Genomic DNA, 16664 nt, shown 5'->3' with positions numbered 1-16664 from the left:
ATTTTCATAGGCATGTACTTTATTGGTGGATAGTGTTCTAGTATCAGTGTAGAGAGATCATTTATTTATAACGGTGAAATAATTCTCATGAGTTTTCTCTCATGTTACATCAAAATGATAAGGATATTTTACTCACTATAGATTTAAGAATCAATATAGAATCAGCATTTTCAAACCTCTCAGATTGAAAGGAACGTATGGACTCATGTCTTTCTATCAAGCGGCTACAGACTGATAACACCATGACTTTTCCCAAATATAAATCAGCCTTCCAGGCAATTCTGGGGTGTCCACCTTCAGTTTCCCGGTACAAAGTCTTGGACACCTTTGACCCCACCTACCTCAACAACTGTACAAACTTCCTCACACCTACCAAACATCCCCGCTATACCGGCCTCCTACTCATATACGTCCCCTATATGCAGAACCTGATCTGGCAGTCGTGCCTTCTCCTACCTTACTCCTAAAGCCAGGAACGACCTGCACATCAGAGCCTCCTCCTCAGTTCTTGAATTCTGCAAGACACTGAAGACCTGGCTCTTCCCCTACTCCAACCCTGGCTCGTCCCTTACAGCTCTTGCTTCGGTGTCTGGATACCCTCAAGGGTGGGTTGTGAACTATACAAATAAACATAACATAATATAACATAGCATTACATGCGACAAATACCATGCATCCCACATGATTTCCAATCTTTCTTTGCTGATCAGCATTAGCCAGAATTTATCAAGAATGCTATTCATTTAATGGGGTATCCTATTTGTGTTGATATTTACTCTTTGATCATTTATATTTGCTACATTTATTTTATTATTTACAATGTTATTTTCATATATGCTTTGAATTAGATTCCCTTCAAATAAGATCGTTAAACATAATGGTTCTGATTTTTTGGGCATGCTCAGTTGGAGGAACATCGAGAAATAGTTTGTGAAACTGGAAGAAGCAGACTATATCCATCACACTAATTCTCTCCATTCCTGCTATCAAATACACTTACCTGCTGCTCTCTTGTTCCGGTTTGATGTAGCCTTCCACTGCTTCTTCCCATACACTATTTGCCAAAGAATTACCTATGGCAGTCATCACCATTATGAGCTCGATGGGCCAGTCATCTAGATCGAGAGAGCGCACACGAGATAAGTGTGTGCCGAGGTTCCGGTGGATTCCAGAGCACTCAATACACATGAGAGACCCTAGGTTGAGACTAGCCCAGTCAGGATCTACAAAGGGAGACATCAAAACATAGACTCAGCATTCAGAACAGAGGTAGAGATTTGAACACTCAATATACAGGACGGAAAGAGCAATCAAAAGGTACACTGCGCAGACGGATGTGAGCGGAAAGAAACTCAGTAAACTGAAGACAAAGAGCCAACTGAGAAAACGGGAGAGAGAAGAAATTAACAACAAATTAACAATATCCTCAGCCCTCAGACATTTGCTTGTGGCATGGGGCTACTGTTGAATGTCGGATCAACCATTAATGCTCCCCATTGAGTTATCAGAGCACTGATTGCCTGCAGCTGGGAAGGGGGCCAATGCATGGATGCGGACATCACAAGTCAACCTTGAGGAGCACCAGATGAGGCAGTTGGGCCAATGCTGGATCAAAGGATCCTTTCCCTCTGCAATGCTGTGCTAAGCAGCCGTGGCACAGGGCAGAGTGACTGGAAGCGGCTCCCTAGGCTGTGGACATGAAGGCTTCATCACAAGATGGAGGCAGTAACAAGATTCTGCAGCGCTTAATACACCGGGGCTCTAATGGTGTTGGGCCCCCATTAGTGTGGCTGCTCAGGCTCCCTCCTGAATTGAAAAGCCGTTGTTAAAGTGAGGCACAGGGGTGGGGGTAGGGAGGAAGTGGATCAGGCATGCAACATACATTTCGTGGTTCTTCCCTTGTCTGGATTGTGTAGGAGCACTCTGAGCTAACAGCAAGACTGCCCTCAGGCACTACCTATCCCAATAGGACACCACAGCCCACCCTGAGAAGAGACCATTGCTGTAGGTGGGAGCAGTACACAGGCTAGCACATATCTGCCTGTCTATATACTATGCCTGCCTACTCTGCAATCTTAAAGATTTTAGAGGAATGGGCTCAGGATGCAAATGGACAAGCCCCAAAGAATAATCTCAATTTGGTAGGGTTCTTGGAGGGTGTGGAAGACATGCTTCCAAACAATTTCTATTAAGACTTTATATTTGCCTGGTGCCCATTGATATGGTGTGCTGTTGCTTCATCTCTGCAACAGCTCATTGCACTCTTTCAGTCGGAGAGGCCCTCCTGAAGGGTTGTACGACGTTACAACTTGGGCATTTACCATGCATGCCTTTACCACTCATTTTTTATAACGCATGCATTTGCTACACATCTGCCTTTACTATCCAGGTTAGTATAAATAAGTGAAATATATATATATATATATAGGACCCAGTAGAAGGTGCAAGCTGAAACGCGTAGGTCATTCTCTTTGTATGCACCCCTGCCCTTTGCTGTTGTTGCCTTCGTAACCATGAGGCTTGCTGTGATAACCAAATAAAGCCCTTCGTTGCACCGTTGTACCGTCCTTCTGTATCACCCGGAGATTGTGTGGAAGTTTTGAAGGAAAGGGCAGTTACGGGAAGCCTGTGTTGATATATAAATAGGGTTGTAAGAGTATTTTTAGGTTTTAGGGATGGTTAGGGGTATTGGGTGGTATGGGTATTTTGGGGTTTATGGGGTAGGTAGGGGTATAAGGTGGTGAGTTTATTTTAGGGTTTTGAGGTGGGTAGGGGCATAGGGTGGCAAGTGTAATTAATAAAGTGGGCTTTGGGGGGCCATTCAAAGCCAATCCCCGGCCTTCCTCTAAACCTAAAATATCTTTACCACCTTATACCGTTACCCACCCCTAAACCCCAAAAATTATTCCCTTACAACCCAATACTCTTACCCACCCCATAGCCCTAAAAATGCCCTTACAACCTAATACCCTTATCCACTCCTAAACCCTAATAAAAAACCCCCATTCGAAACAATACCCTTACCCACCTCGATACCCTAAAATACCCTTACCACCCTATACCACTACCCACCCATAACCCTAAAATACCAAAATACCCTTCCCACCCTATACCCATACCCATATATATATATGTATATAAGCTATCACCATTTAATGCAAAACTACGAGTCTGTTTTCACTATCAGTTGATCTGTAGTTCTAATCACGTGACTGTTTGGTTGCACGAGTTTTCTTTAAATGGCGTCTGTTATTTATTGAAGTATCGGTGAACAAGCCTGCTGGTCAGGCGAAACGCGTCCGAGGGCGACATTGAAATAAACACTTTGGTCTGCACAAGTCTCGTCACTGGTAGTTTTTTCTGCCTGGGAGGTGAATATATATATATATATATATATATATATATATATATATATATATATATATATATATATATATATATACACAAATAACACATACAGATAATCTACTGGTGGTTTTCAGTAGGTAGTTATATAGTTAGGACCTAGTTTCCATGGGAAGTTTTTTTTTTTTTTTTACACTAACGTTAGCGCAGTTTGACAAATCCTCTTGAAATTTTCAAAACTACTTTGCCACTCATTTGCTGCTGTCTTGAAAGTTTTGGGGTAATCCGTCGGGTGGGAGCCGAGAAAAAGGGGGAGGGTGTCACAAAACACTTTTCCCTTTGGTAATTTTCGAAGGAAACTTTAGACACAGCTATTGCTTGAACCGCTGAACGGAATTACACCAAATTTGGCAGGAAGGTGGCTGTTGGTCCAGAAAGTGCCCTTTTTTTAAATGGTGTAAATCCGTTCAGTAGTTGTGGAGTTATTTAGAGGTTTTTTAGATATACAACTGGGGATGTGTGGAGATCTGATTGGCTGCCAACACTTCAAACCAGGAAGTGTTGGCTGTCAGGAAAAAATATTTAAAAAAGGAAAAGGGGGTACCGAAGTGAGGTCTCCCCTGGGAGGGTCACGTCCCAGGGCCATTATGCAAAAAAAAGGAGTAGGGACTCCTCCTCCTTTTTATGCCGAGGGGACCACCACCTTCCCGGGGCTGCTTTGTGAAAAAAATGCGGGGAGGCCCATATGGCCTCCCCTGCTGCCCTGGTGACCACCACCTCCCCGGGGCTTCCTTATTTTGTATATGGGGGGGGGGCTTTCTGACTCCCCCAGGCCCTCTGTCATTTGAGATGTCATCAGTGATGTCACTGACCATGCCAAGAGTGATGTAACATGTGAGGGCATAAGCAGTGCATTGCGGTGGCGTAAGTTATAGTTAGCTCAGGTAACTATAACTGCCGAATTTCACTGGTTTTGTAGGAGTGAAATCTGAGCCTAACTATAACGTTCCTGTAACCTTTGTTTTTTTCCAGTGAATTTCTAAGGTTTTTTAAGTTCTATTTACAAACTATAACAGCCCTGAAACCTTTGGCTTTTTTAAGTGAATACATATTCATATATATATATATACTTGCATGAGTGGTAAAGGTATGCGTGGTAAAAACATAAAAAATGCATGTGTGGGCATGGTAAATACATGCATGGCAAAAGCAGTGTGCTAAGGGCAATGCATGGTAAACTCACTCCATGGTTAACCCTGTGTTGTAAAGGATGTTTCCTTCCCTAGGCACTGCCAAAATTAATCTTTGATAGAGTCCTTAATAATAAAGATCATAACAAAATTCGATAAACTGCCCAAAGCATGGTCAGGTTTGCTCCTCCCTGTGTCATGCTAATCCCTGATTACACCCATTAGGACTAATAGGAGAGAACATCAGTTGGAAGGGGGTCAAGCCAAAACCCCTTGCCAATAAAATCTCATACATGCTCCTTTAATCTGTACAACTCAAAGCCCTGTTCAATTAGAACTCTTTCCTTTTTTTGACACATAGGACTGGACAGCAGAGAAGAAAGTGTTTAATCTGAAGGCTATGCCACTGCTTCAGTCTTGTTCATGGATCGGCTCAATGAGGGCCCAGCCCAGAGCCCGGTGAAACAAAAGAAAGAAGAGAAATCAATCGAGCCACACCACACCTCAGCTAATATGGGTAAGAAATATGTGCTAGCCCATTACTCCAATTGCCACGGCCTTGGGGGTAGAGAAATGGACAAGAGTCTGCCCAAGAGACTTCTCTGCCACATGAATGATACCTGTGGAGATGCCCCTTCTGGGGGGAGGGGCCTCTTTGGGGTACTCATTGATATGCACTGTGTCTTTCCTTGCAGAGAGGCAAACTGAAAGTGAAAGAAGTTCATGAAGTTGGGAAGTCTATACATTTTGTTGGGAACTGTCTAATGTGCATTCTCCCAGAAAAGGAAGGGGCTACACTTATTTGAATGTATGCTTCTGGCCTGGGGAGGTACAGAGAAGTCATTCCTTACTGAGTATCAATTTGGCAGTTTGTGGTACTTAACAATATTCTGATTCTCCTCTAACTGACTTTTAGAAATGTCTGTAGTGAACTTACGAACGTCCTATGTGCTTTGGTTTTCTCTTGTAGGGTGAAGACAGGAAGACAGATGTTTCTGGGATACAACATAGGATAGGGAGTTTGAATGTTGGGGCAATAAAGTCGTTTTTTCATGTTATTATGGATTTCTCTTTCAACATGACATGGGGAGTCACAGTAAAACAACACTCACCACCCTAATGAATGACTGCCATGCACACCCAGATAAAGCTGTAGAGTACTGTATCAAATCATGGAATGTAAATGGGCTCAATGACAGATTAGAAGAAGAAACTATGTTACCATTTGCCAAAACGGGCTGATACATGTTCTCTTGCCACAGGAGTACCAAATGTGGTTTAGTTGGGCAATACAGGTATACCTGTGTTTACCACCCTCACTTCACTAAGGGTTTTAGGGGCGTGGCTATTTTACTTCAGAGTAAGTAGCTCTTGTAGCGACATACTTGAAGAGTGACAACCATGAGCAAAACAGTCTAGAAACCGGTATGTTAGACGGCCACCCTTGCACATTTGATAGCATTTACATCCCACCCCCTTTGACGCACAAAAACTTAAGTAAACTTACCAATCCTGCATTGAAGGCAGCTTCAATGTAACAATGGATATGGAACTAAACACTTCATTTAGACAAAATGCAGCAGAGCCACATAGATACTCTCTCCTTTCTGGCTGGGCATTCAGTCTGGGTCTTTATGACGTGTGAAGTAGTTAGTGTGTGGGTTAGAAACCATATACCCATTTGTTTCATCATCCTACTAGTTATTCTCCTAACTGAATTCCTTTTCCTTCTGGTCACAGACTTGCATGGTTGTCAGACTTGTACATTCTTTCATGGTCTGTCTGATCATTAATGATAAAACTGTAAATGGCTCATGCTAGGATCAGTGAACACAGAACATGGCATCTGAATGCTTAGTGGTTGGCCTTTTTATTTGAAGGAGGAGAAAGACTGATATTTCAAGTCCAATAAGGGCTCTGCCTCCGCTGTCTGCATGCTTTGGGAGGTCTTGAAGGCTGTGACATGTGGAGAGCAGTAACATATCAAAGGGAGAGTGGCAGGAAACCTGCAATATTCATACTGGCTGCAAAGATTCTATCCTTAGAGCAAGGGTTTACTACACCTGTGATGCTACACTGCTTCACCAACTAGAGTATATAAGGACCACATTAATACAGAATATAAAATAAAGTTTAGGCAGGCTTAAAGATTCTAGGTTCTCCTTAGTCTGACAAACTAGATCTGATAAGGTAAAAGCTGGGGAGGGGGGGGGGGATAAATCCGTATTTTTTGTGAGGCCAGGTCACTACATATTCAGGTGTACGTGTCAGCTCCTCCCCTTTCTCTTGCCCAGGAAGACCCATCAGTATGCAGATGCAGATGCAAATGAGTGTCCAGTATGTGTCGCTGTCTAAAGGGAATGCACTAAGTGTAGCTACCACCTCACCCAGACGTGTTTTAGAGACAAGCTTGAGGCACACAAGAAAGCTAAGAGCACAGACATTATCACTTTCTAAAAGTGGCATTTCTAGATTAGTAATACCAGATCCAACTTTACCCCTCAAGAGGATTTGTCATTACTAATCCAATGGTATACAACATAAAGCAGCTACTCCTCTGCAATCAGGAATTACACTTAAAGGGGTATTTAAGGAATTCCCAATTTTAAACTACGAGAGGAGAAAGCCTCACATAAGTGAAAACGAACTTGGGTGGTTGTCACTACAGATCATGTAAAATAAAAAGGTACAGGTCCTACCTTTTACTTACATAGCACCCTGCCCTTAGGGCTGTCTAGGGCCTACCTTAGGGGTGACTAATATGTAATAAAAGGGAAGAATAAGGCTTGGCCAGTCGTTAGAAATGCAAGTTGAGGTGGCAGTAAACTGCACCCACAGGCCCTGCAATGGCAGGCCTGAGTCAAGTTTGAAAGGCTTTTTCTGTGAGTGGCACGGCCTGTGATGCAAGCCCACTAGTATAATTTGGTTTACAGGCCCTGGTTATATTGTATACCACTTTACTATGGACATATAAGTAAACCAAATATACCGATCATGGATGAACCATTTTCATCATATTTTAGATAAAAGCACATGCACATTTGCAGTGGTCAGTAGTGGTAAGGTGCTCAAGAGTCCTAAAGCCAGCAAAAACGAAATAAAAAACTGGAGGTCAGAAAGCAAAAAGTCAGGAGAAACTGCGCCAAAAGATGGCAGGTCTAACAGCATTGCAACTCATAATACTATTCGTTTTCTGCATCAAGGTATTACCCTTTGGAAATGCTGTAGATAAACCTAGGCACAGAAGCAGATAATGTAATAGTCTTGCATGTTTTACCACAACATTTCGATATGCACCCTGAGGTTAACTTTTTTGATATCACAAGGGGGTTTAACCATATAACAAATGTAATTAATTGTATATAAATATTAAAAACCATGGGAAATGTCATGTATTTTATAGTGTTCATAATTTCAGCAATAAGCTAATAGTACAAGCAGAAGAGCTGTTAAACTTAAGGCTTGACGGAGGCAGACTGTTACTCTTACCATACTTTGCTCATTTGTATCAATATATTTTATGTGATGTTCTTTGTCTACGGGGGATACGCATTTAGTCTTCTTGTATGAAATAAAATGTATAATGTAACACTGCTTTTAGAAACTTGTTTAGCCATGTCAGCATAATATCGAAGTAAATAAACTTTAACTTGATATGGCTGCCATGTATCAACTAGCGTCAGTCCTCAGTCAGCAAGTTAAATAACAAAAGTGAATCAAGTGATACAATCAAACCTTCACTGCTTCATTACGCACCATCAAAATTTGGTGGGTGACAAATTTGTAATTCAAGTACAACAACTGACTGCATAACTCTGTTCCACAATCCCATTTATTTGCACCTTCGATTTCTAATCATGCATGTTGCCATTTACTTTTGTGTCAACCATTTTTAACGCATTCAAAAGATATGGGTCATCCATCCATAAAGCTGTGGTGCACCTTTTTACGGAGGCTGAAGCAACATCAGCAGGTTGCAGACACTAAACAATTGACCATCCGTTGGTATCTTTCAGGTGAGTTAGTGTGGTTTGATAATATGATATAACACGTGTCTGGTCCACTCACACACTATTGCAAGCGTGTACGAGCTGCATAAAATGTAATGCTCTAAATTGTGCACGATTTTTGTTTATGCCTGTACTGGTTCTTCTGGTGACCCCAGGGTTCTTGGGTATAGGGGGTTTCCCAAGAAGATACTTTGGAATTGGTCCTCAACCTATTAACACATGAAGGATACTCTTGATCTTAGGACATGTTTCAATAGACTTAGACTCACAGCAACTTTTGGTAAAATCAGATCCATAGGAAAACATACAACAGGCCTGGTATTCTATGGGTGTTTAGGTGATGAGTGCACCTTTGCATACCTAATAAAGGGGCTGATAACTTGGATTTCTACAAACAAAAGCACCCTACTAAGGGGGCATGTGAACGCAAGCACTGTGGACACGCTGGAGTGTGCTTTAGTGGCACGTGGCTCCCTTCAGAGTTGCCTCAGGCAATGTATTAATAACATACTGATGGTCAGGAAATTATATAGGGAAGAACAAATCTTCCTATCAGGTAACTCATAAAAAGAAAGGACTGCTCTTCAGATACCTCTCATGAGTCCCCCTGTTTCTCTGCAGTATGGTGAATTTAAAAATGGAGGGCCTGATGAAATAGCTTCCCCAAAATAATTACAGTTTGAAAGAGAATCTCTTAGCAAAGAATCAAATAAGAGTTGCTCAAAGACAAGGCACTGATGGCACAAACCGTGAACATCACGTTGAGCAAAGAAATCTTAACATGAATGCAACACTTAAAACCAATGGAATTGGGCCTGGAACACCAAAGGCATTTCTAAACTGGAAGGTATATGGGATGGGAAAACTATATGCACATTTCAACACCTACGAGACACTTAATGAGAACGCATAATTCCATGCCTATCTGCAACTCCAGCATGCACTAGAGGCATCAGTAACCCCAGCACTGACTCTCCCGCAAAACAACCCATTGAAAGCACAGGTCACCCAAACTAAAATAATACAAAAAGGCATCACACTTCTCTTGCGCACTGGTAAACAACAACAGTGATCCCATGAAGACACTGAAGGGATGGTGGGAACAGGACGTAGGCACACAAAAAGAAGAAGACTGGACAGAGGCCAAAATGGCATGAGAACACTACTAATCTACATGCGATTAAGACGTATACAACGAAAGTACCTCCACAGGGTCAATTGCAGCCCTACACAATTACATAAGCTGAACCTCAATCTTGATCCTCATTGTCTACAATTCAAAACGGCTATGGGCACGTTCTTTCACACTATCTAGGAATGTCCTAAAATACAAAACTACTGGAGCAACATAAGCACCATATTGACACTAGTAGCAGGGAGGATGATTGTATCAGAGCCTAAACTGAAGTTATTGGGGCCGATAGACGAGTGGGGAGGAAAAAGGCATAACAGGCTTCTGAACGCCATGTGCTCTTGGGTTACCCAAAAGGACATTATACGATATTGAACATCAGAGGGTGCCCCTTCAATGGTAAATTGGTCAAGGGGCATGGACTATTGTACCATAGCAGAGATATGTTTATATAAATCCAGGGGCTACCCCAAGAAATATAAGAAAGTATGGGATTGTTGGCTTGAGTAGTCAGATAGGTAAAATGGATAACGCACAGCAATAGAATGGTAATTAGTGAATTATGTACTTGTGGGGCGTGGCTTGAGCGCCGATGGAGGAGGTCGCCTGAGCGCTGGGCTCCGCGATCGAGCCCCCATACATCCTGATTTGCCGACTCTACTGACCTCCAGCCCGCATATGCCGACGGGGGAAGGGTGTCCCCTGCGGCGGACCTACGAGGCGCTGTGTCCGATACCGCTGGCCGCACAGAAAATCACCGGCGCACTGTCCAGGACGTCCCGAGTGGGGACGCATCTAATATGGCGGCTGCAATGCCGAGCTGAATCCCTGGGTGCCCGGGGCTGTGGGGAGCACTGCCGGCCCGTGGGCTTTCTGCATTCAAAATCGGAGATGAGAATGGGTCCTGCGGTGCGGCTGCCAACCCGGGGAAAACACACAGGAGGGCCGCGCTGGAGCTGTATCGGCTCGCACACTGGAGGCGAGGCGGCTTACTCCCCCTCGCCGGGCCTCATCTACACAAGTCACTGCCGACTTTGGGCACACAGAGGTGAGAGGTGCTGGTGAAGGGGTCAATGCATTGAGCCCCGCGGAACATCTCCCCCGATAGTTCAACTGGAGATTGAGGACGCTGGCCCCTCCCCTCCCCCCCCGGCCACCGCAGAGAGAAGGGGACACGTTAGGAGCCCCCAGAGCGAAGAGGATAGGGGCTCCATGACCTAGCAGGAGTGCGGCTGCATAAATCACTAGGACAGCGCCGTGGAACACCACGCGGGGCCTCCCCTGGATCCCTGCGGCTCCCTACATTTACTCTCCACCTTCCTGGGGGGAGAGGCCCGGTGGGGCTTCTATGAACTGAGAGACTAGCGGACTGGGCATTCCGGGGCCACGCTTGGGGGCGCTTTGATCAACGGCCCTGACGGCGCCCGGCGGCCTGGGAGCCGGAGGTGGGACAGCGCCATCATCGTGTTTGCCCCCGGATTGGAGGCAGGGGGACCGGAAACCGTACTTTAGGGGCACCAGCTGAGACAATTGTGGGGAGTTCGGAGGCTGTGAGGAGGCGCATTGGGGGGACGACAGTGGGGCGGAGTGGTGAGACCCCACGGCGGTACACCGGGAAGACGGGTGGCAAGGTCCCGCGACGAAGCTCCTGGTACTGTCCGAACATCGAACCTGAGCAGATGAGGCCAGCCTCGGAGATCCCTGTGGGTGATATACAGTGGCCCATGGTGCTGCCGAACGTACTAGAGCGGCCCCAATCCTGCGTGCGAGCGGAGAGGAACCACACAACGGCCACAGCACAAGGAACCTGCTGCTGGGATGCATCTGGAGCAGCCTGTTGATACTACGGGATGCACATGGGTCCCCCTTTCCTCCTCTTGCCCTGGGCCCTTGAACTCTGACCTACTCCTGGGAACCCGAGAGGTGAGCGTGCACACCGGTGCTACAGGGGGTGGCCTTTTCGGAGCCTACGACAAGAGCCCACAGATTGCTGTTATGAGACTGGAGAACACACGCTGGCTGACCTAGGGTGGGACCATTCCTGAGCTGGCACTGCGCTGTTGACTGGCCGACGACAGTACCTATAGATGATGTCAGGCTAGCCACTATATACCGCCGGGGTGAGCCTGCTACTTGGACTTGGCCACATCGTTGGAGCGCGATCTACCCAGCCCCACACTCCTGCGATTAGCACCCGCAGCGCTACGGCCTCGGCTGCTCCTCTCTGCATCCTCATCGCAGCGTTGCAACTGAGGACCCCTACACTCCATGCGCCTGGATCGCAACTCGAAGGGCCCCTGGAGTGCGGACCCGAGAGCGGCTGGCCGTGCGGATTCCCCTACCTTTAGGTGGCGCTTCCCTGCCCCCTGACGGGGCACCGGACTGTGCGTCCCCAGCATGGGTAAACCCAAGGGGGCCAAAAGCGGTGCTCAACCCACATCGGACACCGAGACAACAGACAAAGGGGATCACTCTGACCCCGGACAATCGCGAGACCCTCAATTGCAACTTCAATTAGACAAAATCCTGTCAGCAATAGCAGACTCCCGTGCGGTGCTCCAACAGGACATTGCCCAGGTGGCCACGGGCCTAGGACTACTGCGGGCCGATCATGGAAAATTAATAGATAGAGTTAAGATGGTGGAGGACACGATTCACACCCTGGAACCGGCACAAAAAGACCTCAAAGCCACTATGGCTAAAGTGCTGGACCGCATAGACACGCTGGAGAGATGAGCGGAGGAGGCAGAAGGGCGTAATCGCCGGAACAATATCAGGATAGTTGGCTTACCGTAGAAGGTCAAAGGGAAGGACATGGTACGCTACCTGGAAGAATGGATCCAGACGGTGGTGGCGCCGGAGGGTCTGTCCTCTTTCTACACACTAGAAAGGGCTCACAGAGTCCCGGCCAAGCCGCCGCAACAGGGCCGTCCCCCTCGTCCGGTGGTCGCCCGACTGTTGCACTATCGGGACAGAGACCTGCTGCTCCAGAATGCACAAGCAAACTTTTTTTTTCAGGTGGAGAACAGCAAGATCAACATCTTTCCGGGTTACACCTATGAGACGCAACGACGGCGGACCTCTTTCCTGGCGGTCAAAAGAGCACTGAGAGCTGAGGGAATACAATGCTCCTTGCTCTTTCCGGCTCGACTACTAGTAATTGTGGACGATAGCACCAGGTTCTTTGATACTCCTGACGATGCCTGCGCCTGGCTGGAACTGTACAAATCTGGGAAAGACGCCCTTGACCACCGGCCCAGACTGGGCTCTGGGGGCTTGCCACAACGGAAGTCGAGGCGGATCCGAAATTGACAGAGAGGTCTGAGGAGGCCATCGCAGTCGGAGTCAACAGCAGAGCGTCAAGGGGTTCTGGAGGTGGTGTCTGCCATCTCGGGAACACAAGATTCTCCATCACAGGAAGAAGAGGAATCCGAAAGAGGCGGTGAACATTCAGACACTGAGCGCTCTGAAATGGACAGTATGCCTCTACCAGTGGTCACCCCAGCGACGGCGGAGGAAATGCTAGATGAAGACTAGAAGCACCCGGTGAGCTGTATGAGTCCCAAGTAAATACTGTAACGAATGATCCGCTGTACATTGCGGGAGGGCCTGTTTGATTGAGATTGGCAGATGGGTGGTCAATAAGATGCTTCAATGTTTGGGGCTCGATTGCTTAATAAGGAGTTTAGCGTTTGGGCAGCTGCCCGTTGGCGACCCACCCCCCCGTACTGCCCTTAAGGCACACCCACAGTGACTTCTGTTGGGTTAGTCAAATGTTGTTACTTGGGAAAGTTTGGACGGGAGCTAGATGGAGGTTACTAGGTCCTGTTCTGGGGGGGAGGGGGGTTTGGTTTGTTTCAGGATGTTGGAGGGAGGGCTCATCATCGATGCTGACGTTTTCCCACTTTTAGGGAGACTAAGATGTGGAGCTAGTGGAATGCACGGACATTGTGGGATAATGGGTGATCTGACTAACTTGAGATGTATAACCTGGAATGTGTGGGGGCTCCACACCATGACACTACGACACAAAATTCACGCATATTTATTACCTAGAGGAGTGCAGGTTGCATTGCTTCAAGAAACACACTTGACACAGGCCGAAGGGATAGCGTTACAGCGCATATGGAGGGGCCAAGTATTTAATACCATATATTCAGCATTTGCCAGAGGCGCCTTAATTTGGGTCAGAGCTGGGGTCCCATTTCAATTGACCAAGCAACTAATAGACCCTGAGGGTAGGTTTGTGGCAATAGCGGGTAGGCTGCGGGGTAAGGACATAGCCTTTTGCAGAGTCTATGCACCCAACGTTGATCAGCTGAATTTTCTGGCGAGGTTGTCCGGGTCCCTAGCACACTTTCTTGTGGGGCCATTGCTAATGGGAGGGGATTTTAACTCTATACTGGATATCTCGCTTGATAGGTCACACACCCCCCGGCAGACTCTCCGACACATCGCATAACTAAAGGTAGAATGGAATGGCAAGTGCGATGGGGTCTGATAGATATCTGGCATGCACAACACCCCCAAGATCGGGATTACTCCTATTTCTCAGGTATGCATGAGCTCCATGTGCGACTGGATGCGATGCTTTGCTCCCCAGACCTAGTGCCAGCGATGATAAGAACTGAATATTTGGCGAGAACGGTGTCGGACCATAATCCCTTACTACTTGCTATGCAGTGGTTACCTAGCGCTTCATGTGTCCCTACTTGGAAGCTGCGCCCGGAAACGCTGGAAGACCCCCTTTTTCAGGGGGCGTTGGAGGAAAAAATTATACAGTACTTTGAGGACAATGCTGGCACGACTGCGGCGCGGGTGACGGAATGGGGCGCCTTCAAGGTAGTCTTAAGAGGGTTTTGCATAGGGAAACAGGTAGGAGTGTGAAAAGTTCTATTAGGTGATCTAGATAAAGCTGATAAGAAACTCCACGACGCAGAACTCTCGAGGCTTGGTCACCCCGAGCTGCAAGGAAGGGTCAGTGAGGCGAAAGAAGCGGTGGCAGTAGAAACAGAGCGTTTGCGTAGCTTCGACTATAAGGCATACATAACCAGGACCCTCGCAGAGGGCGACAAGGCTGGGACCTTGTTAGCCTGGCTTGCCAACCCCACAAAGAGGAGTACCCCTATAGTATCTATGCGTACATCAGATGGCGAAGAGGTCTACACCCAGACTGAGATTTCGCATTGCTTCACGAGATATTATGAATCCCTATATAAAAGCAAATTGGCAATCGGCACTCCAGCCGTAGATGCCTTTCTCGAAGGACTTTGCTTCCCAGAATTGGACCATGACCAGGCAAAGGCACTGGGCAAAGATATAGAGCTAGGGGAAATACGACGCGCCATAAAACATATGGCACACAACAAAACCCCAGGATTAGATGGGCTACCAGTTGAATTCTATGGCAAATACACTGACCTTTTGGCGCCAAGACTGCTGGAGGTCTATAGGGAAGCAAAACAATTGGGGCGATTGCCGCAATCCATGCGGGAAGCATTGATAATACCCTTACTGAAACCAGGGAGGAAAAGTGGAGACGTAGCCTCATACAGGCCACTCTCGATGCTAACCCTGATTACAAAATACTTAGCAGCATCCTGGCGTCCCGTTTGTTGGAACACATGACCTCACTGATGAATGAGGACCAGGCTGGATTTATACCGACACGAAGCATGACCTCGAACATACGCCGCTTGCTGCGGTTGTTGGAAGGAGACCATCTCGAGGCCCGATACCCAATGATACTGTCAGTGGATATAGAGAAGGCTTTGACAGCCTTGAATGGGAATATCTCTACGCAGTGCTGAGGCCGCTTCGGAGTGGGTGAGGACTACCTGAGATGGACGACTGTGCTTTACACCTCAGCGGTGGCCAGAGTGAAAACGGGCGCACTGATATCGCAGCAATACCCGGTAGAGAGGGGAACGAGGCAGGGGTGCTCGCTATCTCCGCTGTTGTTTGCTCTGGCATTGGAGCCTCTTGCGATGTCGATAAGAATGGGAAATCACTACGGGGGGTTACGGGATAGGAGTGGACACCACTTCATATCGTTATATGCGGACGATCTCCTGCACTTTCTCGAAGACGCCGATGAGGCGATGGCAGGTGCCGCAGGCCTACTAACGAGCTTTGGCGAAATATCGGACCTAAAAGTGAACTGGGCCAAGACATGCTTATTGCCTGTACGTCAAGGGGAGACCCAACCATTTACGGCCCAATCGGTGCGCTGGGAGCCTAGCTGCCTGAAGTATCTGGGTGTGTACATTTACCACACGCCAACCGACTTATTGGAAGGCAATATAGGCCGCGGAATAAGAGCACTGAAGAGCAGCATGTCCTTCTGGGGTACTCTCCCGCTATCCATGGCGGGCCGCATAGCACTACTGAAAATGGTGGCTCTCCCACGATTCCTATATTATTTCAGGACGCTGCCAGTATGGATATCTGTTTCCACCTTCAGACTTTTGAGGTCCATGATAGTGTCCTTCCTTTGGGGGACTGGTCATCGGAGGGTGGCATTAACGACCCTACTGCAACCTAAGACGGAGGGGGGGCTGGGGGTCCCCGACTTCGAATTATATTACTTGGCAGCTCAACTACAGGTTTTCACGCAAGAGGTAGCTCGAGAATTCAGGGGCCCGGAGCACAGCAAGGGCCGAGGTATTCCTCGCCATGTTCTTTCTTTTATAGCACTACAGCAGAAATTAGATCTTAGAGAACTAACACAGGAAGAAAAAACGATCAGACTATGTTGGAATCGCTCTCAGCGTAGGGCAGGCATACTACATCCATATGCCTCCGAAATTCCACTGGGGATGCTGACGGCGCTACCGCATGGCGGCGAATGGTCACAACTACAGGCTTGGGAGGAGGCGGGTGTCCAAGTGGTAGGTGACTTATATGAAGATGGAGCTCTACTACCATATCCAACACTCCTAGAACGGTTCGACCTGCCTAGAGGGGGCTTCCTGTTGCATGCAGCAC

The 16664-nt window shown here is 47.1% G+C and overlaps 1 protein-coding gene across 1 annotated transcript in view; it reads right to left on the bottom strand.

Moving 5' to 3' along the window:
• AGAP3 (ArfGAP with GTPase domain, ankyrin repeat and PH domain 3) overlaps positions 1-16664 on the bottom strand; it is a 1596783-nt gene that overhangs the window by 88268 nt on the left and 1491851 nt on the right. The window contains exons 17-18 of the mRNA XM_086940918.1: positions 1491-1520; positions 1001-1223 (exon numbers count right to left, since the gene is read on the bottom strand). Coding sequence (XP_086797044.1) covers positions 1001-1223; positions 1491-1520 — 253 coding nt within the window. The remainder of the gene's footprint in view (positions 1-1000; positions 1224-1490; positions 1521-16664) is intronic.

Source organism: Lissotriton vulgaris, chromosome 10, assembly GCF_964263255.1.
Source record: "Lissotriton vulgaris chromosome 10, aLisVul1.2, whole genome shotgun sequence".
Taxonomy (NCBI): domain Eukaryota; kingdom Metazoa; phylum Chordata; class Amphibia; order Caudata; family Salamandridae; genus Lissotriton; species Lissotriton vulgaris.
This window is presented reverse-complemented; position numbering and strand designations above follow the sequence as displayed.